The sequence below is a fragment of the Hordeum vulgare genome, chromosome 7H (assembly GCF_904849725.1).
Source record: "Hordeum vulgare subsp. vulgare chromosome 7H, MorexV3_pseudomolecules_assembly, whole genome shotgun sequence".
NCBI classification, from domain to species: domain Eukaryota; kingdom Viridiplantae; phylum Streptophyta; class Magnoliopsida; order Poales; family Poaceae; genus Hordeum; species Hordeum vulgare.
In genome coordinates this window covers 25237886-25263980 of record NC_058524.1, presented here as the reverse complement: position 1 = coordinate 25263980, position 26095 = coordinate 25237886, and the positions used below count along the sequence as shown (strand labels likewise).

At 42.1% G+C, this 26095-nt stretch overlaps 1 protein-coding gene, 1 long non-coding RNA gene and 4 other non-coding genes across 10 annotated transcripts; 2 read left to right on the top strand and 4 right to left on the bottom strand.

Annotated features, from left to right (window-relative positions):
• Window positions 1-7427: 7427 nt before the first annotated feature.
• Window positions 7428-7500, bottom strand: TRNAA-AGC. The gene has a single exon. It is a non-coding gene; the product is annotated as a tRNA-Ala (tRNA).
• An 87-nt stretch (window positions 7501-7587) lies between these two features.
• Window positions 7588-7658, bottom strand: TRNAG-CCC. Its single transcript has one exon. It is a non-coding gene; the product is annotated as a tRNA-Gly (tRNA).
• Window positions 7659-8318: 660 nt separating this feature from the next.
• On the top strand, window positions 8319-11182 carry LOC123412365. 5 transcript variants are annotated; one of them, XR_006613481.1, is made up of 8 exons: window positions 8319-8911; window positions 9230-9290; window positions 9366-9467; window positions 9594-9703; window positions 9811-9880; window positions 9956-10035; window positions 10134-10272; window positions 10760-11182. It is a non-coding gene; the product is annotated as an uncharacterized LOC123412365 (long non-coding RNA). The 5 variants fall into 5 exon arrangements; XR_006613480.1 differs by having other exon boundaries at window positions 8321-8911; window positions 9604-9713; XR_006613477.1 differs by having other exon boundaries at window positions 8321-8911; window positions 9594-9713.
• Window positions 11183-12572: 1390 nt separating this feature from the next.
• TRNAA-AGC lies at window positions 12573-12645 on the bottom strand. Its single transcript has one exon. It is a non-coding gene; the product is annotated as a tRNA-Ala (tRNA).
• Window positions 12646-13741: 1096 nt separating this feature from the next.
• Window positions 13742-13814, bottom strand: TRNAA-AGC. The gene has a single exon. It is a non-coding gene; the product is annotated as a tRNA-Ala (tRNA).
• A 5086-nt stretch (window positions 13815-18900) lies between these two features.
• LOC123412488 (acyltransferase-like protein At1g54570, chloroplastic) lies at window positions 18901-25157 on the top strand. The gene is made up of 17 exons (XM_045105435.1): window positions 18901-18991; window positions 19078-19173; window positions 19384-20297; window positions 20480-20860; window positions 20971-21305; window positions 21456-21507; window positions 21611-21666; window positions 21973-22131; window positions 22233-22337; window positions 22541-22644; window positions 22934-23055; window positions 23239-23347; window positions 23454-23584; window positions 23676-24045; window positions 24144-24257; window positions 24533-24615; window positions 24705-25157. The coding sequence occupies exons 4-17, from the start codon at window positions 20778-20780 to the stop codon at window positions 24985-24987; spliced, it is 2106 nt and encodes a 701-aa protein (XP_044961370.1). The 5' UTR covers window positions 18901-18991; window positions 19078-19173; window positions 19384-20297; window positions 20480-20777; the 3' UTR covers window positions 24988-25157.
• Window positions 25158-26095: the final 938 nt, after the last annotated feature.

The following is a 26095-nucleotide window of genomic DNA, read 5'->3' as shown; positions in this document are numbered from 1 at the left end:
ACTACATTTGCCTAATCACCTAATAAAATTGCATCGGGACTTCCCGGGCCCCGAGGATAATTTAATCAACCCCCGGGCCAGTGCTCCTCATGAGTGTTGGTCCAAAACAGAGCAGCTTATTAACACTAGCCGGGGCAACTCGGCGTTTGGCGTGGTAACCATCGCTCATCCGTCGTGTCTTCAGAATGAGGTACGCGACTCCTATCGGGATCATCGACACGTCGGGCGGCCTTGCTGGATTAGTTTTACCTTTGACGAGATATCTTGTGCATCGGGATTCCGGTGATGCTTTGGGTAATCTCAGAGTTGAGGTTTTTCACTAGGGAATCCGACGAGATCGCGAGCTTCGTGATTGAGGATTTCTATGCGGCTTGTGGTAATTTGTGATGGACTAGTTGGAGCACCCCTGCAGGGTTAAATCTTTCGAAAAGCCGTGCCCGCGGTTATGTGGCAACGTGGAAACTTTGTTTAACACTGGTTCTAGATAACTTGAAGTTAACTTAATTAAAACATGCCAACTGTGTGCGTAACCGTGACTGTCTCTTTCGTGAGTTCTTTCTCCGATCGAGGACACGGTGGGGTTATGTCTGACGTAGGTAGGTGTTCAGGATCATTCATTTGATCATCAGTAGTTCACGTCCGTTATGCATAGATCTCCCCCCTCTTATTTCTTGTACTCGTAAGTTAGCCACCAAATATATGCTTAGCCGCTGTTGCAACCTCACCACTTAACCATACCTCACCCATTAAGCTTTGCTAGTCTTGATACCTTTGGAAATGAGATTGCTGAGTCCCCTGTGGCTCATAGATTACTACAACGCCAGTTGCAGGTACATATAAAGGTTACTTGACGCGAGCGCGTTGATTGTTCATTTGGAGTTGCTTCTTCTTCTTCTTCTTCAGCGATCTAGGATGGGTTCCAGGCCGGCAGCCTGGGATAGCAAGGATGGACGTCGTTCTTTCTTTTCTTGTTTGTTTTCGTCCGTAGTCGGACCCTGCTCTTACTCTTGATGAATATGTAATGTACTGATGTGACTCTGATGTAGCTTGTGGCGAGTGTAAGCTAACTCTCTATGTATATCTCTTCTTTTCAGTACATGTACTTGTAACGATATCCATTCTTGCGACACGACGAGATGCGCTTCTATCCCTGACGAGGCCTTCGTGCCAAATTGAGGATAGGGTTGCATCTTGGGCCTGACAATTATAGTGAGATCACTAGTAGCGTGGCGGCCAAGTGGAACATGACTAACATCGACAACATCACAATAGGTTATTGTTTCTCGCCCCAAAATGATAAACCAAGTCATCCAAGTTATAGGACTAGTTAGTGAGTGTACGAAAATTCTAAAACACGACAACTCGTTGCTAAAGTACTAGTACATCCGAATGTGCCTCCAAGAATAAGTGGTTCCGAAACTTCATTTGCTTGCTGCCGAGAGATAAGCTTACCGAAAGCAATCTGCAAAGAAATGAAAACAAAAAAAAGAAAACATCTATAAGGATCTCACCCCATCCGGCGCCAAACTTGAAGCTCCCCGTGCAAATGCAGAGTTATGATCCGATGTAGCTAGTTTATACGCACTCTTAACTGAGAACATGCCATACTTCTCAGGAAACCACTTAATAAAATCATTCCACAAGCTTGGAAAAGCTCTTATTTTCATGATGTAGCTGATATCCATTGGCCACCGCCTTCTTCCTTGACTAAATTATGGCTGTTGTTCTACTCTTTATGCATTCCTTTTGTATTTTGCACAAGTATTTGTAGCCGTTGAGGGCTGTCTTAAGACATTCAATAAACGAGTTAGTTAACAAGTTCTTCTATTCTACTTCCTTTGACCCAAAATGTAAGACCATTTCTAACACTAATGGTGGAAGTGTTTGATGTGTTCTTATGCATTTTTTTCCATAGCATGGAAGGGCAGCAACGCGGGCGTCTCCATTATAGTGAGATCACTAGTAGCGTGGCGGCCAAGTGGAACATGACTAACATCGGCAACATCACAATAGGTTATTGTTTCTCGCCCCAAAATGATAAACCAAGTCATCCAAGTTATAGGACTAGTTAGTGAGTGTACGAAAATTCTAAAACAGGACAACTCGTTGCTAAAGTACTAGTGCATCCGAATGTGCCTCCAAGAATAAGTGGTTCCGAAACTTCATTTGCTTGCTGCCGAGAGATAAGCTTACCGAAAGCAATCTGCAAAGAAATGAAAACAAAAAAAAGAAAACATCTATAAGGATCTCACCCCATCCGGCGCCAAACTTGAAGCTCCCCGTGCAAATGCAGAGTTATGATCCGATGTAGCTAGTTTATACGCACTCTTAACTGAGAACATGCCATACTTCTCAGGAAACCACTTAATAAAATCATTCCACAAGCTTGGAAAAGCTCTTATTTTCATGATGTAGCTGATATCCATTGGCCACCGCCTTCTTCCTTGACTAAATTATGGCTGTTGTTCTACTCTTTATGCATTCCTTTTGTATTTTGCACAAGTATTTGTAGCCGTTGAGGGCTGTCTTAAGACATTCAATAAACGAGTTAGTTAACAAGTTCTTCTATTCTACTTCCTTTGACCCAAAATGTAAGACCATTTCTAACACTAATGGTGGAAGTGTTTGATGTGTTCTTATGCATTTTTTTCCATAGCATGGAAGGGCAGCAACGCGGGCGTCTCCATTATAGTGAGATCACTAGTAGCGTGGCGGCCAAGTGGAACATGACTAACATCGGCAACATCACAATAGGTTATTGTTTCTCGCCCCAAAATGATAAACCAAGTCATCCAAGTTATAGGACTAGTTAGTGAGTGTACGAAAATTCTAAAACAGGACAACTCGTTGCTAAAGTACTAGTGCATCCGAATGTGCCTCCAAGAATAAGTGGTTCCGAAACTTCATTTGCTTGCTGCCGAGAGATAAGCTTACCGAAAGCAATCTGCAAAGAAATGAAAACAAAAAAAAGAAAACATCTATAAGGATCTCACCCCATCCGGCGCCAAACTTGAAGCTCCCCGTGCAAATGCAGAGTTATGATCCGATGTAGCTAGTTTATACGCACTCTTAACTGAGAACATGCCATACTTCTCAGGAAACCACTTAATAAAATCATTCCACAAGCTTGGAAAAGCTCTTATTTTCATGATGTAGCTGATATCCATTGGCCACCGCCTTCTTCCTTGACTAAATTATGGCTGTTGTTCTACTCTTTATGCATTCCTTTTGTATTTTGCACAAGTATTTGTAGCCGTTGAGGGCTGTCTTAAGACATTCAATAAACGAGTTAGTTAACAAGTTCTTCTATTCTACTTCCTTTGACCCAAAATGTAAGACCATTTCTAACACTAATGGTGGAAGTGTTTGATGTGTTCTTATGCATTTTTTTCCATAGCATGGAAGGGCAGCAACGCGGGCGTCTCCATTATAGTGAGATCACTAGTAGCGTGGCGGCCAAGTGGAACATGACTAACATCGGCAACATCACAATAGGTTATTGTTTCTCGCCCCAAAATGATAAACCAAGTCATCCAAGTTATAGGACTAGTTAGTGAGTGTACGAAAATTCTAAAACAGGACAACTCGTTGCTAAAGTACTAGTGCATCCGAATGTGCCTCCAAGAATAAGTGGTTCCGAAACTTCATTTGCTTGCTGCCGAGAGATAAGCTTACCGAAAGCAATCTGCAAAGAAATGAAAACAAAAAAAAGAAAACATCTATAAGGATCTCACCCCATCCGGCGCCAAACTTGAAGCTCCCCGTGCAAATGCAGAGTTATGATCCGATGTAGCTAGTTTATACGCACTCTTAACTGAGAACATGCCATACTTCTCAGGAAACCACTTAATAAAATCATTCCACAAGCTTGGAAAAGCTCTTATTTTCATGATGTAGCTGATATCCATTGGCCACCGCCTTCTTCCTTGACTAAATTATGGCTGTTGTTCTACTCTTTATGCATTCCTTTTGTATTTTGCACAAGTATTTGTAGCCGTTGAGGGCTGTCTTAAGACATTCAATAAACGAGTTAGTTAACAAGTTCTTCTATTCTACTTCCTTTGACCCAAAATGTAAGACCATTTCTAACACTAATGGTGGAAGTGTTTGATGTGTTCTTATGCATTTTTTTCCATAGCATGGAAGGGCAGCAACGCGGGCGTCTCCATTATAGTGAGATCACTAGTAGCGTGGCGGCCAAGTGGAACATGACTAACATCGGCAACATCACAATAGGTTATTGTTTCTCGCCCCAAAATGATAAACCAAGTCATCCAAGTTATAGGACTAGTTAGTGAGTGTACGAAAATTCTAAAACAGGACAACTCGTTGCTAAAGTACTAGTGCATCCGAATGTGCCTCCAAGAATAAGTGGTTCCGAAACTTCATTTGCTTGCTGCCGAGAGATAAGCTTACCGAAAGCAATCTGCAAAGAAATGAAAACAAAAAAAAGAAAACATCTATAAGGATCTCACCCCATCCGGCGCCAAACTTGAAGCTCCCCGTGCAAATGCAGAGTTATGATCCGATGTAGCTAGTTTATACGCACTCTTAACTGAGAACATGCCATACTTCTCAGGAAACCACTTAATAAAATCATTCCACAAGCTTGGAAAAGCTCTTATTTTCATGATGTAGCTGATATCCATTGGCCACCGCCTTCTTCCTTGACTAAATTATGGCTGTTGTTCTACTCTTTATGCATTCCTTTTGTATTTTGCACAAGTATTTGTAGCCGTTGAGGGCTGTCTTAAGACATTCAATAAACGAGTTAGTTAACAAGTTCTTCTATTCTACTTCCTTTGACCCAAAATGTAAGACCATTTCTAACACTAATGGTGGAAGTGTTTGATGTGTTCTTATGCATTTTTTTCCATAGCATGGAAGGGCAGCAACGCGGGCGTCTCCATTATAGTGAGATCACTAGTAGCGTGGCGGCCAAGTGGAACATGACTAACATCGGCAACATCACAATAGGTTATTGTTTCTCGCCCCAAAATGATAAACCAAGTCATCCAAGTTATAGGACTAGTTAGTGAGTGTACGAAAATTCTAAAACAGGACAACTCGTTGCTAAAGTACTAGTGCATCCGAATGTGCCTCCAAGAATAAGTGGTTCCGAAACTTCATTTGCTTGCTGCCGAGAGATAAGCTTACCGAAAGCAATCTGCAAAGAAATGAAAACAAAAAAAAGAAAACATCTATAAGGATCTCACCCCATCCGGCGCCAAACTTGAAGCTCCCCGTGCAAATGCAGAGTTATGATCCGATGTAGCTAGTTTATACGCACTCTTAACTGAGAACATGCCATACTTCTCAGGAAACCACTTAATAAAATCATTCCACAAGCTTGGAAAAGCTCTTATTTTCATGATGTAGCTGATATCCATTGGCCACCGCCTTCTTCCTTGACTAAATTATGGCTGTTGTTCTACTCTTTATGCATTCCTTTTGTATTTTGCACAAGTATTTGTAGCCGTTGAGGGCTGTCTTAAGACATTCAATAAACGAGTTAGTTAACAAGTTCTTCTATTCTACTTCCTTTGACCCAAAATGTAAGACCATTTCTAACACTAATGGTGGAAGTGTTTGATGTGTTCTTATGCATTTTTTTCCATAGCATGGAAGGGCAGCAACGCGGGCGTCTCCATTATAGTGAGATCACTAGTAGCGTGGCGGCCAAGTGGAACATGACTAACATCGGCAACATCACAATAGGTTATTGTTTCTCGCCCCAAAATGATAAACCAAGTCATCCAAGTTATAGGACTAGTTAGTGAGTGTACGAAAATTCTAAAACAGGACAACTCGTTGCTAAAGTACTAGTGCATCCGAATGTGCCTCCAAGAATAAGTGGTTCCGAAACTTCATTTGCTTGCTGCCGAGAGATAAGCTTACCGAAAGCAATCTGCAAAGAAATGAAAACAAAAAAAAGAAAACATCTATAAGGATCTCACCCCATCCGGCGCCAAACTTGAAGCTCCCCGTGCAAATGCAGAGTTATGATCCGATGTAGCTAGTTTATACGCACTCTTAACTGAGAACATGCCATACTTCTCAGGAAACCACTTAATAAAATCATTCCACAAGCTTGGAAAAGCTCTTATTTTCATGATGTAGCTGATATCCATTGGCCACCGCCTTCTTCCTTGACTAAATTATGGCTGTTGTTCTACTCTTTATGCATTCCTTTTGTATTTTGCACAAGTATTTGTAGCCGTTGAGGGCTGTCTTAAGACATTCAATAAACGAGTTAGTTAACAAGTTCTTCTATTCTACTTCCTTTGACCCAAAATGTAAGACCATTTCTAACACTAATGGTGGAAGTGTTTGATGTGTTCTTATGCATTTTTTTCCATAGCATGGAAGGGCAGCAACGCGGGCGTCTCCATTATAGTGAGATCACTAGTAGCGTGGCGGCCAAGTGGAACATGACTAACATCGGCAACATCACAATAGGTTATTGTTTCTCGCCCCAAAATGATAAACCAAGTCATCCAAGTTATAGGACTAGTTAGTGAGTGTACGAAAATTCTAAAACAGGACAACTCGTTGCTAAAGTACTAGTGCATCCGAATGTGCCTCCAAGAATAAGTGGTTCCGAAACTTCATTTGCTTGCTGCCGAGAGATAAGCTTACCGAAAGCAATCTGCAAAGAAATGAAAACAAAAAAAAGAAAACATCTATAAGGATCTCACCCCATCCGGCGCCAAACTTGAAGCTCCCCGTGCAAATGCAGAGTTATGATCCGATGTAGCTAGTTTATACGCACTCTTAACTGAGAACATGCCATACTTCTCAGGAAACCACTTAATAAAATCATTCCACAAGCTTGGAAAAGCTCTTATTTTCATGATGTAGCTGATATCCATTGGCCACCGCCTTCTTCCTTGACTAAATTATGGCTGTTGTTCTACTCTTTATGCATTCCTTTTGTATTTTGCACAAGTATTTGTAGCCGTTGAGGGCTGTCTTAAGACATTCAATAAACGAGTTAGTTAACAAGTTCTTCTATTCTACTTCCTTTGACCCAAAATGTAAGACCATTTCTAACACTAATGGTGGAAGTGTTTGATGTGTTCTTATGCATTTTTTTCCATAGCATGGAAGGGCAGCAACGCGGGCGTCTCCATTATAGTGAGATCACTAGTAGCGTGGCGGCCAAGTGGAACATGACTAACATCGACAACATCACAATAGGTTATTGTTTCTCGCCCCAAAATGATAAACCAAGTCATCCAAGTTATAGGACTAGTTAGTGAGTGTACGAAAATTCTAAAACAGGACAACTCGTTGCTAAAGTACTAGTACATCCGAATGTGCCTCCAAGAATAAGTGATTCCGAAACTTCATTTGCTTGCTGCCGAGAGATAAGCTTACCGAAAGCAATCTGCAAAGAAATGAAAACAAAAAAAGAAAACAAGTAATGGAGAAGTGGGGTATCGATCCCCATACCTCTCGCATGCTAAGCGAGCGCTCTACCATCTGAGCTACATCCCCTTTGCGTTCAAAGTTCAGTGCATAGTTCTACTATTCCTTTTGTCATTCCGGTGACAGTTGGGAAAAGATATAAAAACACATAAAAAATGCGCATCCAGGGAATCGAACCCTGGTCAGTACCGTGGGAGGGTACTATGATACCACTACACCAGATGCGCTCCTGTGTTCGTCTATGTTTTCCTTTCTTTATTCACTATAGCAGGCGTCCGTTGTTTACATGAGGATCTGTAACTCACACGGTGACAGTTTTGACCATAATGTCCCATTATCCAAGGCAACTGCGATAACTTGACCGGTTTTTTTTTCATGTGGTTCATGTCAAGATCATACGAACAATCCAGTAATCCTAGTTTTTTTTTCGTTTTGTTTTGTGTGGTTGACAGGTTGAGAACTAAAGTCCTTCTATATCTTTATAGCAATTTGGGTGGTCGAGAACTGGACGTTGCTTACTATAAGATGATCCTTGCTCTGGTCTGAATATTTCTGCTATTAAAAAAAAATCTGCCATCGTGATGGTTCGACCTCTCCGATCACCTCCTTATCGCTAGCTCTCCTCCCACCAACATGCTTCACACCGATTTTTTTAACCCTCCAAAAACCAATCGGTTTAACACAGAAAAATCTCTTCCTTTGCAACCAGCCCAACACGGCAGCACCCACGAGCCACGTCTCGTGAAAGGGCAACTGCCGCAACGTCCCACGCCCCGTCTCTTCCCTCTAGCTTCAGATCCAATCTCCCATGGCGGCCCCTTGTCCCGCGGCCACCCGCGCCCGCGCCCGCCACCTCCGCCACCATCACCCTAGCAGATGCAGCCGCGCCATCAACCTCCGGCATGGCGTCAACCCGCACCTATATCGGCCGCCAGGGGTTGCGCTCGGATGCTCGGATGGCGTCCACGATGACGACTACACCCTCGGCAAGCTCAACCCCGACGCCGCCTCATCTTCCTCAACTCCGTCGCCTCGTCGTCTATCTACACCGTTGCGACGTCTCGAGGGTGGGAACTCTGTGGCCAGTTCCCCTCGCCGACCACCACATCGGTCGGTTTCCACGACCCCGTTCGCTAGCCGCGAAGACAGTGACGCCGATGTCAGGGACTTGGGATCTATGCCTGCACATGTGTCTGTCATGGCTAGCGATGCTCCTGGGACCCTTGAGCCGGTGGTGGTAACCGAAAAAAGTGAACTCTGTTCTGGGCCATCTCCTTCACCACCAACCCATATTCTCTTCTCTACTGCAAATTAATAGCCATGAGGTTTTGAACCCTTTTCTAATTGTTCTATGAGTGGTTACCAGCAAGGGCGCCCTCGCCATGAACAGGTGCGAGCTCGTTCGCCGTCAGCAGCTGCGACCTCGACTATTACCTTGAGCATCTACGGGAGCTTGTTGGTATACCTCCACACACCCATTGTGAGTGCCTCTGACACTGAATGCGTGTATTGCTGTTCCAATGAACTTGGTATTTTTATTAAGGACTGTAACTGGGTTTTGCGCAATGTCATCAATTCATCAGGTGCAGTTACATAGTATGGCTTGAACTGATTTAGATTCATGTTAATTTTGGTGGAGCAGGCATTTTATTTCAAAGCTACCAAACTTCGATACTTAATTAACATCTATTATGAGTTTTGATCCATTGTATGGAATTGAGTCACTCAATCCCGTATATTGGTCTCCAAGTGAGTGTTAGTATACTTACGCATCTTGAGGTTTCATTTTGTTTTCCAGTTTCAGCTACTATCTTGAAGTTAGTTTCAGATCTCACTGTTAATTGCCCCAAAATAACATGGTACAGTGTAATTCTCTAGCATTTGGGTTAGCTCTGTGCATGTTAGATATTTGTTTAATATAAGTATTTTTGAAGATTTCACTACGGACTACATACGGATACCGACCTCTGGAGTCTGGAAGTTCATGTGTGTCCATCGCAAGCATCACAAGAAGATCATTGGCAACACCATCAAAGGTTGGTTGTTCACTTTTCAATTTTTGCATGCAGGGTGTTTGGTTGAATGTGACAATAGTGTTTGATCTGGTGGTTGGTGACTTGGTGATGTTGTGCATGGACGTCATGATGTTCCAATTATGCAAGTGTGTGGCAGAGACATTGTGTGCTGCACTAGGAGTCTAGGACTTCAATTCAAGACGCACAAGAACTTGCTCATGGACGTGCCTTCACGATTTCTCTCAAGAAGTACACACGTGATGTCTGGTACCTGATTCTGTCAGCAGAATTGCACCTGATTGATGGTTGATTCTGCACAATTCCCCTTCCTTGATATGTTCATGACGCAGTACTTGCTTTGCAGATCCTTACTATGTGGTACAGGTCCCTAGGTTCCTTATTCGCACCAGATTTGGTCCGTGGGCTGCATTTTGGTATGATAAATTCGACATTATAAATGAGCACATATTTGATATTCAACCCTGTTACATAGATATGTTGAACTTCAGATAAATGACAGTTGAGTTGATCGCAACCATGGCACTTTCCCTGGAGAAGGTGGCCTAGCTCTGCTCCTACACACTTTGATGTATAGTACCACACCTTGTCAAATGTTACTTGTCTTATTGCTTGGCATTAATGGAGGGTGTCTGATGCTGATGGTATGTCTTGTTTGTTGAATGCTAGGTTGTTGGGCACTTGAAATGAGGATGTCTCGCCATAAGTAGGCAAGCTCCCGAACTCGCACGAGCACCCTCGATGGAACGTCTCATACTCATCTTCTATAATTTTCAGACTCGATGATGGTTGTTTTGATATGCTTGAGGTAAGTAATCAAACATGTGCATCGGTGCTACTTGATCCTTATAGAAAACATAGAAGAAGAGGTGCTTCAATGTCATTGCCGTGTGGAACTAAAAATATATACTCATATACGATTGTTTCAGATTTGTTTGGGGTATACAAGTTCTTTTTTTTACAATGTCAAAATGATGAACAATATCTCGTATCAATTAGCCCATTACAAACTCATTTTTCCATTGGTTTAAGTTACACATAAGATTGCATCTGACGGGCTCCACATAAATCAAATTATTTCTTATGTGAGGGACAACAGATGTTTCGAAAAAAACCTGGCATTGGTAATTATTATGGTTCTGATTGGTTAATTGCATTTGTGATTGATGGCAATAATATGTGCTATTAGAGCTCTCCAGAGAACAAAATTTGACTAAGTGGTGCTTCCCTACATTTAGTGTTAAGAATATTCAATTGTTTATCGTTGGTGCAGCTTCTAATGGAATTTTTTGTAGCATGGCTCCTCGAGGATGGTATTTAAGCGACGGTATAATAATAATTGGTTCTATTTATATACACTGGATTTGTTTAAGTGAAGATGATATATTCCAGGCAGTGTGTGAATTTTGTCCATAATGCTCTAATTCCAGTAGAGATGGAGGAGTAACCTGCAATTCTGTCCACAATTGTGGTACCAGCCCAAGAAGTAACCTACGATGAATTGCTCAACAAAACTTGAAGGCGCCTAGCAGAGTATTATTCTTCGAGGTCTTGGCCTAGCTATGTTAGTAGACAAGCTAAATTTTCTGCACATGTATGTGCAAAAACAAGTATTCCCTGTAAATGACATGTGTGTGCATATCAGCTTTATTTGTATTATAAGCTCTGTGTCTAAGCAAACATTGCTGAGAAATCTTCTACATGATTCTCATTGTCTATATGCATGTACATGTGTTCAAGTGTTTTCCTACATTTTTTTAGTTCTTGGATATTTGATAAACCTCATGCACTAACTGGCGTGCAATACCAGCTCCATTGGGCCATCCCAGTTATGCTTAGTTTGGCCTCCTTTCTTCATAATTGCACCATTAAGATTGTACTTGTGTTTCTAGCTAATGATTTTTTTAGGTTCTAGGCATCTTATTAAGTTGTTGGTTTTTCTTAGAAAATAGATTTGGAGAGATCCATGTTTCTCTCAGTTGTGTAACGCTAGACCTAACGGACAGAGTGATCACACACAGAGTCAGAAAAAAGGTAGATTCCGTGTCATATCCTTGTGGTTGAGATAAGTCTATAGCAATCTAAATTTCATTTTTTTTTCTAGGATATGAGTACACATGTAACAATATTTCTCAATTACCACAATCGCTCAATTATCTTTGTTTTTCCGAACAGAGAAACTTCCCTGAGATGACAAAAAAAAATTGATCCACAAAATATTGTAAATTCATCATCCATCTTTGGTGCTACCTTGAGAAGTCCAATTAAGGTAGGCCAGATTTCAAAATCAAATATTTTATCCTATTATGTGAAGATGGATTACTGCATAGGCTTCATGATGAGCGACCACTTAAGAGGCAAAATGATAGAAGAGTATGCAATGGAAAATGTTGACACAAAGTAAACAAACGTATGTTCTGGAAGCTAATATTTCCTACTATTTTGTTGTTTGTTTTTCTGGCATCTCCCTTGAAACAATGCTACGGATACTTCTTTCGCTGTTTAGTCGACTCCAGTTTCAGTATCTACTCACCGAAAAATTGCTATCATTGTTTTATGAAGAAAGAATGATATCAGTTGGAGTACAAGGTTAGAGACAAAGACAAAGACATACCTTCTTAAGAACATGTATAGTATGCTAGGAAGACAACATGTTTGCAAACATTTGGTTAAAAAAATTAGAAAGACATCTCGATATCTATTTTTAACTCCGTGGCAACGCACGTGTGTTTAGCTAGTAATAATATTGTGGCAGCAGCCCGACGTTGATAGTGAACAAATGGTTGCTCAGCTTAGAACAAATATTGTGCAAGCCATATTGGAATGAAATACTTTATACAGATATGAAAAAGGCTAAAGTGGATGGTCAGATTACCGACGAAATTCCTCACTTTATTGCACTGCTTTGGTATGCAGCGCATGTTTTTTGTTTTTTCCCTTCACAGCTAGAAGGATTATGCCCATGTTTGTCAGATTTGGAGTTTTGCAGAAGCAAAGTGAAGATAGTTTTTTATTTTATTTTACAGTATAATATTCAGGTCTGCGAAATAAAAAAAAATTGGTGGAGAAGTGGGGTATATTCAGGTCTGCGAAATAAAAAAAAAATGGTGGAGAAGTGGGGTATCGATCCCCATACCTCTCGCATGCTAAGCGAGCGCTCTACCATCTGAGCTACATCCCCATTTGCTGGTTATTGGCAATTAAGCAATTAATTATTCAAAGTTTTGTTGTTGAAATGGTTTGTTTGCATATTCCCCCCTGTAGCTTTAACATTTTGATCTTTTATGCTCAGTGCACACTTTGGTCCTATTTCTTTTTTCACCTTGTCGCTCCCGCTCTTTGTATGGAGATGTTTTTCATCAGGCATATCTAGGAATAGAATCTGAGTTTTACTAGTGGAAAGTAATTTTTTCTTCCTTTCCTCCTGATTTTCTGACAAGGATTTGTGGTGCCATCTTGATCAGCATGTTATGGTCTGCTGGAAGGCTGGTGTTAGACGGTGTTATTTTTCTGCACGGCTGAGGTTTTCTGTATCAACCGTTTTTCTTCAGGCACTCGACGCCGTTGTTACAATGCTATGGGTTGACCTGATCAGAGCTGAAACCGACGTATTGTGTTTTGGTTTGCGTTTCCCGGGAAGTGGCATTGTTTTTCCTGTTGAGATTTGGAATCCTGCCTCGTCTTTTTTAGCTTGTGGAAAACCGATTATCCAGTGATCTTTCTGTGGTTGTTTACTTCAGAGATGGTAGTCATATTTGGTGGAGCATAAGATGATCTCACTGCAGTTTCATAAAAGAAATACCATGGCAGCAGATCAACACTTCAGGAACTGTGTAGATAAGAGCTGGTTTTTTCTCCTGGAATGTTGTAAGTTGTAACTTTCTCTTGATGTGGATGCTGCATTGATGAGATTAATCGACTAAATAAATTTGGTTGGGCTTAGGGCAAAACATATAGACTAGGTTATTTTCCTCTTTTCTTTCTGGAATGTTGTAACTGTGTCTCCGGGTATCATTTTGCTTTTTCTTTTTCTACAGAATGGATGGGTAACAAAATCATGATGGTGGCATTTTGTGCTTGGTCCGTGATTATTATTGCCCCGCGCACATTGGTTTGCGGTACAAATTGTGCGCATGTTTTTCTATTTTCCTTTTGCCTCTAGAGGGATTTCTTGCATGTTTGGGGAGATTTGAAGTTGGCGAAAGTGAAGCCAAAATTTCAAAAAAAGATAGTTTTTCTTTACAGAGAATTGCAAAACCAAAAAAAATAAAAAGGAATGGAGAAGTGGGGTATCGATCCCCATACCTCTCGCATGCTAAGCGAGCGCTCTACCATCTGAGCTACATCCCCAGTTCTGTCGATTTTAATTATTAATTTTTTTTTATATAAGTTAGTTTATGTGTCTTATTGAATACCCAATTTCAGAAAGTTCAGCGCCTTACACTATTTTGCTTAAGCTACCTTCATCTCTTTATTATGACATACTCCCTCCATTTTTAAATATAAGACATTTTAGAGGTTTCACTATATATTAGATACGGAGCAAAATGAGTGAATCCACATCCTAAAATATGACTACGTACATACATCCGTATGTAGTTCATAGTGAAATCTCTATAAAGTCTTATATTTATGAACGGAGGGAGTACATACGTACCAGATAACTATTCTAAGCCATCAAATCCTACGTTGGGGGACGAAAAAGCACATTGACCGCACCATCAGAAATTCCATTTTTTAGGCCTTGCATAAACATAGCTCCAAGCATATTTGAACTAAACACCACTTCTTAAAACATGACATAGTTAGATACACCCTCTTCCATTGCAATAGGAGACTACAAAATAGATGAATTTTTTTTGGGTTAATTTGATAAATGTCACTTAGATTCTGACGATTCCGAGAAATGCCACTGTAATTTCCAAACCAGTGGCATTTTTCAAAGTCTACAGTGGTGTTTTTCAAAGTTTGCAAATTTTGCATTGGCATTTTCCAAAGTTTGGAAATCGCAGTGGCGTTCCTTGGAATCACATGAATCCAAGGACATTTATCCAATTAAACTCTTTTTTGGCGTGCTTAAGTTTTACAGAGATAAATAAATTAAGTATGATTCAACATTCTTTGAAGAAAGATAAGGGGAATGATAAAGTAGCTATTATCAACTAGAGTTGGTTTATTATACAATGTGATGCGTGCGAAAGATGGCACGGTTCAATCCGTTCCTGGATCAACACCAGTGAACATCCAATTTAAGAGGGCCTTGAGTGGCGATAAATGAACGACATGGCTCCATTTGGTACATACTCCCTTTGTTCTAAAATAACTGTCTCAACTTTATATTAGAGCTAGTACAAAATTATACTAAGGTTAAGACACTTATTTTAGGAGGGAGGAAGTATGTTGAAGTTGGCCAACTTATCTCATACGCCTAATGTTTCAGATGAAGAGTAAATACTGATATGGTGTTTACTGTCAAATATATGCATGCAGACCTTATCAATTACGGTGCTTCATAGAAACATTAAATATTCACGTGGTTTGTTCAAAGGGAGGTGATCTTTTATCAAGGAGAATCTGGTTGAAAGAAACTTATTTTGAACAGGGCTGAAAGAAATTGAAATGGATGTATTTTTTGTTGTTGTTTTGTGATCAAGAGGAAAACAAATTATTAAACTAGTAAAACTAGGTGATTTCCCCGTATGTTGCTGCGGGGATTTAAAGATTATTTTTAAATAAATTATATATGAAAAAAATGATCTAAATCAAAAGGTACTTTTTAATATAAATTCTTTTTATACATGCACTTTGTGTGAGCAAAACTATGCATGCGATTTGCACGGGGCTGCAAAATAGTGACAGTGGATGCTTTTATGGCACACTTGGTGTGAAAGGTCGCTTATTAAGAGAATTAGAGTTAGTGAGGGATCAACTATTTAGAAATAGTAGATTAGCATACATAGCACCGTGTGGTGAGAGGATAATAGTATTCACCATTCCATCGGGTTCAAATCCTGATGCTCGCATTATTTTTGAATTTATTTTAAAAAATTTGGCGATGCATATTCAGTGTGAGGAGATATTTTCGTCGATGACGAAACGCCTACAATGACTTTATAAATCCCAATATTATATGTCGGTTCAGTCTTTCGAAGGTGCTCATAGGGATAGGGTATGTATGTGTGTTTATAGGAATTTGTGTATGCACGTATATACGACGCTTTCCGTATGTATTGTGTTAAGAAAAGCGTAGATGCACGCCAATTTTTTTTCTTTCTAAAATCAACCCCGCGTTGTGCAGATTGCAGTCATCAAAAAAGGTTGTAACCCGTAACCTTGGTTGCTTCGATTCCTTGAAACCGTTTCCCCAACCCTTTGAGAAAAGCGAATCGGGGACGATTCCATCCGCTCCCAACCTCGCCGGCCTCCAAGCCATTGCGGCCGGTCCCTGCCTCCAAGCCACCGTGGCCGGTCTCTGCCTCCAAGCAACTGCGTCCAGTCCCTTCCTCCTCCGTATTTCGCTCCAGCGACGGGAGGGGGGGGGGGGTCGGGAGGGGGGGGGGACCCTGGTGCTTTGGTTTAGATATGTAGTTAGGGTTGGCCTAGTGCTTCCTCGAGGCATTTGTTTTCATGAAGGAGGTAGTACCGCGTCGGAATAATTTGCCTTCGCTCTTCCTCCATCTCGGCGTCGGTGTAACTAGTGCCGTCGGGGAGCAGGTAGTCCGGTCATCTCGCCAATTTCTGGATCTGGTGAGGTTCGTGTCTGGTAGTCGGTCGTCGGCGCTCACGCGGGTCATGGTCGTGTGGGCTGTTGTAGTTGTGTTCACCGTCTTGCAGTTGGACGTGTAGATGACGACAGGCGGCGACGCTCCTTTTCTTCGATTACATCAAATGAAGTTAACGGCGTCAAGATCTGGTGACCACGAGGAAGTTCCCCCGACCTACATGCCACAAAGACCGACCTACATGCCACAAAGACTCGGTCATCTCGCTTGCGGCGACCCGCTTCTTCGGCTCAAAAAGCATCTTGATATGCGATGGTGATCTCCCGGATCTTGGTATGACGGTTGTTCTCATCTTTTTTCGGTGTTGTCATGGTAACGACGGAGGACGTTTGTAGACTACATTTTGGCAAGGCACGATTTTTCATAAGAGTGGAATAGTAGTTTTACTTCATGTAAAAGTTTCTGCGCAAAATTGCTTGATAAACATTTGTGTCTTGTATGATGACCACATATGTAATCTTTGTGAACAGATTGTCTAATGAAATACTTCATCGATCCGTAAATACTTGTCATTGAGAATGAATGTATTTAAATATATTTTAATTTTAAATACATCTATTTTTATTCATTTGTGCGGTATGTAATTCCGGAGGAAGTAGTATATGGTTGCTTTAAAAAAAAGAAGGTTGTAATTGTCGAGTTCGTCCCCACCCTTCCTCGCCGGCGGCAGGCGGCCGGCGGCCGGCGGCACCGACAATTCCTCCTCTTTTCTTCACAGCCAGAATCTTTCCTCGCGTCCGGGCTCCTCCTCCTCCGCCGCCCAAACCATGGGCCTCCACCTGGCCGGGGATGTCGGCGGGCGAGGACGACTGCAGCAGAAACGGCGACGTGGACGCCTTTCTGTCGTCGTGCGCGGGGTCCGGCGGCGAGGCGTACGGCGCAGACGGGGCCGTGCTCGAGGGCCCCCGCCACGCGATGCGCCTTCAGCCTCCGCATCCGCGACGTCGTCTTGGACGCCCACCCGCAAAGGTCGGCCGGCCCCCAACCTCCCCAGCAAATCGATTTTGGTAAATAAATGTCGAATGTTGATCCGGCCGTCAGTAATTCAACGAATTAATCAAGTCTCGTGGTCTCTAACTCGCACTTGTTTGTTACCGAGCTTTGTACTAATTGCTTTGCATACAGTTTGGAATCTGTCCGACATATTTTACTTGACCGCAGTTTAGCTGTTACTGTTAGGTCTGCTTCAGACATGGCTCCAGAATGTTTACTCTCTGTGAGGATCACTTTCTTAGGGAATCTGATTCCCAACAGCTCTGTAAAGAAATTCGGTACGCATTGTCTAGGCATATGCATACGCGTTTCTCAAAAGGAAAAAAATACAAGGAAAGGAAGCATTTATTGTTACTAGGTAAAAAACCGCGGACGAGAAAGTGGACCAGAAGTAGGCTCGAGGTTTCTTGTCCTATACACCGGAGATAGCTTTTGAAAGTTCCACAATCAGAAAGGTTCAATTAAAATCCTTAAAAGATCAGAATACAGTAAAGGCATTGATCAAATGATTTATCTACAGGAGTAGTATTTTGTTACGCGCGTGTGTCGTACAAATTGTTACTCCAATTTACATAACAACTTTTAGGATGGTATAAACTTTCATAGAAGATCAGAATACAGTAAGGCATTGATCAAGCGATTTACTTACAGGAGTATTTTGGTACGTGCGTGTGTAGTACAAATTGTTACTCCAATTTTTAAAACAACTTTTAGGATGGTATTTTCATTGTTTGTGGTTTTTGTTTTGGTTGCATAAGAAATTTCTCAAATGCTTTTAGGATCCCAGCAAAGAAAGAAGCTAATGATCATGTAGATACCTAGCGTTTTCGTTCCTGGTGATATGTTCGTCACTTTATACGAGGGCATCAATCATCATCCTGATCCAGATTCCATTTTCAGGAATAAGACTGTTCACAGCTGTGATGTGGCAATGGCTGGATAACCATTGCACTTGCAGAAAAATGGTGCCCTTCCAAGGTAGGTGTCTCTTGTCCCGTCTCTTGTGAACATTTCCTTATGATCGTTGTTACATAAGTGGGAACTGCAGTAGTTTGACATTTGTTTAGAGGTGGGAGCTTCCATAGTTAGATATTTAATCAGATTTCATGATATGTCACTTCTCAGAATTTGGTAATCTGCTGACAGTCTAACTTGATTGAAACATCTGAGGAAACAATATCTGTTGAGCATGCTTCTGAATCTAAATGAGGCACTAGTACACACTGAATAACCCGTCTTTCGAAAGGGAAAGGAGAAAAATAACATGCAGCTAGTTTTTGAGCCGCAGATGCCAGGGAACCAAACTAGTTCTGGCTCAGCTCTACATTACCTTCATAGTTCAGCCATATATTTTTGACAGAATCCAAGCTGAGCAGCATTTGTTTCATTGAAGGTCTATGGATATTAACCCAAGGGTAATCAAGATTGCATGAATAACCTTTATCTGAATGCACTGGATGATGAAGGTCTTTCAATTTATGACAGAGAGGGGAAAACATTATTTGATAGAGTTGAATTCCATGAATCTGATCTTGTTTTTTACAGTAGAGACAACAAGATAGAACTTGATAGCATTATTGGATGCGTACCACAGGTACGGTCAGCTACTAGATGTGGTGAAACGAATTTGTAGTAGACCAGAGCTGAAGGAAATGCTGACCCTCAAAATCTAATTTTCATGAATCTGATCTTCTTTTTTACTGTATAGACAACAAGATAGAACTCACTAGCATTGTTGGATCCATACTGCAGGTACGGTCAGCTACTATATGCGGTGATGCGAAATTGAGTAGACCTGAACTGAAGGAAAATGCTGACTCTAAACATCTATTTTTCAGATTCTTAAACCCGATCCCGAGGCAATGTCAAAGATTATCACTGAAAACTTAAGTGAGGAGTTCTTGTATTCCTTGATCTGCTACTATGCTCTTCAAGTAAGCCAGGCATCTTTTTGCATGTTCATCACTTCAGCCATTCAATCTACCAAACACCATCGGTGATTCATCTAAACATTGTTTTTCTAGCTGGGTTAGGGGGATCAAGAGTGAACTTAATTCTACACTTTTTTGCTGTAATTGCATAAATTCTTTATAACTAGATTAGAAGAAAAAAAAGTGTTTGAAACATATGTCATTTCCTTGTAGGTGTGTTCCTGCCCATGATGATATTATAAAAGTGTACTTCAGAAATAATATATGATCTATATGACTGTATTTTTAACTTGATGCCACCAGTATAATTGAGTTAACTCCAGATGGTCCAGAAGGACAGCTTTGGGCTCTACATTGACATGGGCAACCAGAACACACGATGGATAGTAGAATTACTTTCTTGGGGAGTAATCCTTTCCTCATCTCAACTTTGCATGGCTTAATTTGTGTTACAACTTATAACTATAAACATGATTAGCATTCCACACTTTTCTATGGAAAATGAATGAGTGATTGCTGAAATATGGAGTTATTGGCAGTTTCTTCTAGAATAATGGAATTATTAGCAGTGATATCCAATTTTTATCTGTTTGAATATAGGAGTTTTGATTTGTTGATGTGCATTGATAATCTGTCTGACATGATGTACACATAATAAAGTCAATATTTCTTATGGTGGCTGATTGTTCTGTTCCAATTTTCTTTTTGGTTCCCTGTACAATGGTGACAAGATAAAATATTTTCTTTCTGTTTGTGCTGAACATGGAGCTAGGGTAGTGATAGACACCTCCTTCTCTGGTCTGGAGTTCCAAACCAGAGTTGTCTGGAGTCTGTGGAATCTGGATAGTTTTTCTTATAATATTGGTTTATATCTCGCGCTCCGCATTTTTATGCTCGGAGAGCTGTCCCTTCAGCTGACCATGAGTGGGTTTGACTGCGGGTTTATGATTTACAATGACCCATCCTTGGTCCAACATACGTTCACAAGCCTGAGTCGACCACATTGCACATTGAAGTATACTTTCAGAAAGCTGTTGTGTCTTAAGAACAATAGGGGCCAGCGCTTCTCTGAACTCATCAAGGAGCCAAAGGAGACACTGAAGAACCATCCTGACAAGTTGACTAAGGTTAGCGCTCTGTAAAATTCTAAATTGCCCTCTCAAATTTTGTGTTCCCTCCTAAATCTTAGTCCAGAGATGGAGGTTGGTAACTCAGAGACAAATGATAAAGATTGACAGTTCAAAGAAATTTTATGTTTGACGTGCGCGCCCCTTTTTTATCTCATTTTCTGATTTCCTGTAATGAACAGACACTCGAAGAGCTGTGGTTGGGATGTTGTCGGCTGCCATGGTGGTATCTCCATGCTTTCGAAAGCGACGGCCTACATCGGCAAATCGTTTCAAAATGGGCACTTTCGAAGGCGAGCTCGATGGCTGCAACATCAGGGAGGCCCTCCTTTGATCCACTGGACTCTGCATATCAAGCAGCACGTGGACCGGGATACCGGACTACTGCCGGTTCAGCTTTGCTCTGGAGAGCGGCAAATTCGACCAGGCGATGGACTGCATCTGATCACGTAAGTGTTAAAAGTCTTTACCCATACTGACATGCCAACATCAGATCACCACAAAGATTATAGCGCAGTCCTTACTGGACCGCCATGCCATGGTCTAACTCACACTTTTTTTAGGTACTAACTCACACTCTTTGCGCCTCAGTAAACTCCGGTTATTTCTATTACGCACCGGATGCATGAGTGCATGCGTGGCTCATGCTTCCTAAAATCTCCCTTGAAATCAGGACTCGGATACTCAAAAAAGCTTCGCAGCTTAATGCAGCAATGGCGACTCTTTCTCTCCCCGTGGTACACCCGCAGGTCTCCCTCTGGCGACAAGGGCCGCAGCGGCTGCATGGCTCGCCAAGCTGCCAGTCCAGACACGCCGGGAGAGTGCAATCCAGCTACAGGGGGCTCGAAGCGCTGTATGATGATGGATACGGGACGGTCAAGGGCCTGGACTACTACTATCAGGCACTTGGGCATCTGGTGGAGCATGACAGCGGGCCGCCATGCTGGTTATGCCCCGTCGACGCCGGCTCGACGGTCGAGGATGCTCCACTCATGCTGTATTTGCCAGGTAAGAAAATGTGTGGAAATGTTGCGTCATCGACAGCTTCTTATGTCTGTTTCTATGCATATCTTTCCGGTTTGTCGATGCCTGAATGTTTAGGTTATAGTACATGCTAATTTCAGGTGCTGGTTTGGGGTTAAATCTTAATGTTTTCAGGGGTAGATGGGATGGGGATGGGGCTCTGCATGCACCACCAGGCTCTTGGAAGGTGAGATACAAACAGATGTTTCCCTTGAAAATTTTATGGCAAACCCAGAGTGTAATTATGATATTTTAGATATACTATTATACACTTGCTTTTTCGTTTTCAGGATATTTGAACTTAGATGCTTGCACATTCCTTTTCACGACCGCACGCCATTCGAAGGTATCAGATACCTGTGTATTAATTGATTAATTTCTTTCCGAAGCATTTTGCATCTGAATTGAAAATTTGAGCTTACTTTGATTCAGAGTGAAAGACATCCGTTTTGTTTGAAAAGGAATATTTCATTTCTCCCTGCGTCGGCACCAAGAATATGGACACACCACACAAAGCCATGTTTGGAGAGATGCCCTCTGGTTAACATGTGGCAAAAACAAAAGATGCCCAACACACATTAAACAGAGCCGACTGGCCAATCATTAAGTTCTAAAGATTATTTGTATGATTTTAGCTGCTTTTCATTTTCAGAACTCGTCACAATGGTAGAAGATGTTGTGAGAGCAGAGCATTCCAGTTCTCCTAATAAGCCCATCTATCTATTGGGGAATTCGTTTGGAGGATGCTTAGCTCTTGCAGTTGCTGGTCGCAATCCCCGTATTGATTTGATACTGGTACTAGTTAATCCAGGTATTCAAGAAAATCTGATGGTATGCGAGCGAACCTTCCTATTTATAAAATTTCTGATAGACATAATCTTGTTTCGTCTCTCCTTTTTCTTCCGGGAAAAGCTACGCCATTTGAGAGGTCAGACATAAAAAAGCTTCTGTCAGCTTTCACCCCGTTATCGAACAACGCCTATATTGCAATTACAGCTCTACTGAACTACAACATCGGTAAGTACCTTGTAGGGTCCAGCATATAAAATTGAAGAAAGAACAAGTATTGAAATAAGCTACTAGAAATTAGGCAAGAGAGGTGACGCATTTGTTGGACTTAATTAAGGTTGTCTGATAATTAGCATGATATACACCTGTTTACATCCGTTCTTTAAGTTTTTTGTACTTGCTTCTTCTATTCTTCCTGATCATGGGACCAGACAACGAGTTCAACATGGCACTGAGTAGAATGCAAAGTGGGAAGCATCCTTTAGAAGCACTCGGCAGATTGACAAGTAACATGTCTACTATCCTGAAGCATACGGTGTGTAATATTGACTTCTTTGTGTCTTGTTTCTATGTATCTAATTTTATCAAGAAAATACATATTAAGGGAGAAAGCAAGTTAATACATAGTTGGGTGCATCAATCGAAGCAGAGGCCAGAGGCTTTCTCCTTCTAAAAAAGCAAATTATAGAAGAAAATAGTGTGGAAATGAATTCTGTTCCTACTAACTTTTTCTCACGTTTCTCTTGATCTGCAAGGTTATGGTGGTAAAGAATATGTGCATTTAACTGTTTCTTTAAGGAAAAAATGTGTGCCTTTAATTGCAGAATATACTGGACAAACTACCAGAAGACACACTACAATGGAAGATGAAACTCATCAAACGGGCTGCGCAATATGCTAATTGCCGTATACAATCAGTCACAGCTGAGGTGCTACTGCTAGCCAGGTTTGTGGCCTTAAGCTCAGTTCTCTAGTTCCAATTTCATCATTAGCTTTGCATAATTTTGTCGCATGGTAAACTCTACCGCATGATTTCTATGTTTCTTGTTTGATTGCGTATTTTTGTCGGATTTCTAACAAGTGGATTTATGGCATCATGACTGAAGTTCTTCTCTATGCTTGCACTCAGCTGCGCTGACAACTTACTTCCGAGCAAATCTGAAGCGTACAGGCTACAGAACAAAATACCTAAATCCAAAATCTTCTTTTTTGAGAAGCATGGGCACAGTTTACTGTTGGTGAGTTTTAGCAGACTTATCAGATTGCAGTAGATCTTATGCACTGAAAGGAACAAGTGTCACACCTCGAAGGGACAATGCTGATGATACTCATCCCAAATTTCAGGAGCATGGTGTCCATGTCTCATCCATCATCAAATGCGCTGGTCTCTACCGCCATTCGAGGCGCTATCATCGGGTTTTCGACTACATCCCACCATCCGCAACCGAGCTAAATGAAGTCGACAAAGCTAGCAGGTAACCAAAAATCACCACCCAGCAGATTCTTACATGATACATGCTGAATACATCGATTGCACTGTCACATGTTATGCATTGGTAAATGCAGCGACCTGACGTTCAGAACGTGCCCGGCGATGTTCTCGACATTGGAAGATGGCACGGTGGTCCGGGGGCTGGCCGGGGTGCCCGAGGAGGGCCCGGTGCTGCTGGTAGGCAACCACATGCTGCTGGGGATCGAGCTCATCTCTCTCGCGGCGGAGTTCATGCGGCATAAGAAGGCCGTGGTCCGTGGCATCGCGCACCCGCTGCTGTTCCCCAAGAAGACGAAGACGTGGTCGGAGGGACACGACTTCTTCGACTTTCTCAACCTGTGGGGCGGCGTGCCCATGACCTACAAGTATGTATACGAGTTGCTGGCAGCCGGGGAGTTCGTGCTCCTCTACCCAGGTGGTTACAGGGAGGCAATCCACTGCAAGGTACACACTACAATTTGATTGGACTCATTATACTCCGAAATTCTGGCAAGTAAATGCTACTATTGTGAGCTTACTACTTTTAAACTTGTGGACTGTAGGGTGAAGAGCACAGGATTTTCTGGCCAGACCAGACTGAATTTGTTAGGATGGCGGCGCAGTTGAATGCCACAATCGTGCCGTTTGGAGTCGTCGGAGAGGATGACCTCTTGAACGTAAGCCATCACCTGCTATTTCCGGATTAAGTCCTCCCTTGCTTAATTTGCGAGTAAACATTCTGCGGTCCGAGCTTGGTTCTTTTTAGGGGCTGTTTCACAGTCGAATCGAATGCAGAGACGAAGCATACATAGCCAAGATTTAGCAATTCTGAAACTGCCAGATATTCAAAATTGTAACCTCATGCATATTGATAGCATTATGCATGCTTAACTAATCAGCATTTCCCTTGGCTAATAGACTCGTACTCACATATAAATTCTAAAATTTGCAGCTGCTTTGTACATTCGACAATATCCGGAGCATGCCTTTTGGCAGGGAGATAATGCGGGCGTACAGTAAGCATCTGAAGTTAAGGTATATCTCTCAGATATCCTGCTAAGATGACTCCTTTTCAGGTCCCGTTCATAACTAGGAATAACCTATCTGTCGTGTCGCTGCTGCAGGGATGCCAAGCACGAGGTGATCTTCCCGGGCGTGTTCCTCAAGATCCCGGGCCGGTTCTACTACCGGTTCGGGAAGCCGATCCCGACGCGGGGGAGGCAGGACGTCCTCACTGACCGACGCGCCGCGACGGACCTCTACACGCACATCAAGTCGGAGGTGCAAGGCATCATCTCCTACCTGCTGGATAAGCGGGAGGAGGACGAGTACAGGAAGATCTCGCGGAGGCTAATGTTCATGGCTTCCCAGGGGTTCAACAGCGAGGTTCCGTCGTTCGATCCATAACTACACAGCGCAAAGGGAGAGATGTAAAATGCCACATATCATGAGAACGTATCCGTTGAATACTCATTTTTCGGCCTCCGTTCGTTCGCAGACGTTTATGCAAATGCTTGTAATTTGTGATATTTGAATTTTCACAAGGATACTCACGGTGAACACAATGAGCCGCTAAATACTCATTTTTCATGGTGAATGCGGTGCGCTGTCCTCGCCTCCTCGGCGTGGTTTCCCATGTGGCCGCTCGTATCACAGGGCGTCACCGCGTGGTGTCGTCTTCTAACGGCGGAGGCAAAACCCTAGCAAAATTTTGCTCGGGTTTTTCGGTCCATGCTAGAGCGCTTTGTAGAAGGCGTCTTTTAAAAATAAAATGTAATATCTTGTTTTCATGCAATCTAGGCTTAAAATCCTTCGTCATTGGTTTAGAGGATTGGAGAAATTGAACCATGCCGCAAAACAAGTTGAAGGAAGATGCCGGAGTGATCACATCTAAATACACCCATAGTACACAAAACTTGCCCCGCGGGAACAATTTCGTACAAAAACTTGTAAACTGACACAAACGGGTCACTAAACTTGCTTTGTGAAAACGAAATCATACAAAATCGAGTCCGTACTTGCCACGTTTGGACGCCACGTCCGTCATAGTCATATTCATGTTCCAGCAATATTTACAGAAAAGTCCGCGTTATATGTTAAAATAACCTAACTGAAACTGAATGCACCTGAACTGAGCGCCCTAACTGAAACCAAAAGGAGCAGAGGATCGATACTTCACGAACAAGAACAGAGCTGCCGCAACCATTGGCCGATGCAGTGTACGATCACTCCTCCCAATCATGCGCCCTCAACCTTATGTCCAGCTTCAACCAGTCGCCGATGCAGTGTACGGTCGGTGGCGACGTCCTCTCCTTGCGTCCTCTATGGTTTCTTCCTCGCAATAAATAAATAAATAAATAACAGCAAGTCATCCTCTGTTTTATAGCAGTACATGATCTATTTTTTTGCATCATAACACAACAAAACTATCCATGTGCGTGTTTGAGGCAGTGGTTCAGGAAAGATTCAGAACATACACATAGTTAAGGTTTAGCCTAAATTCAGGGCTAGCCAA

Bases quoted from the DNA above. Each gene is read 5' to 3' on its own strand.
- LOC123412488 (XM_045105435.1), top strand. From the start codon at position 20,778: ATGCCAACATCAGATCACCACAAAGATTATAGCGCAGTCCTTACTGGA. The intron at 23,348-23,453 runs GTGAGTTTTAGC...CCCAAATTTCAG, and splicing joins ATGGGCACAGTTTACTGTTG to GAGCATGGTGTCCATGTCTC. The intron at 23,585-23,675 runs GTAACCAAAAAT...TGGTAAATGCAG, and splicing joins GAAGTCGACAAAGCTAGCAG to CGACCTGACGTTCAGAACGT.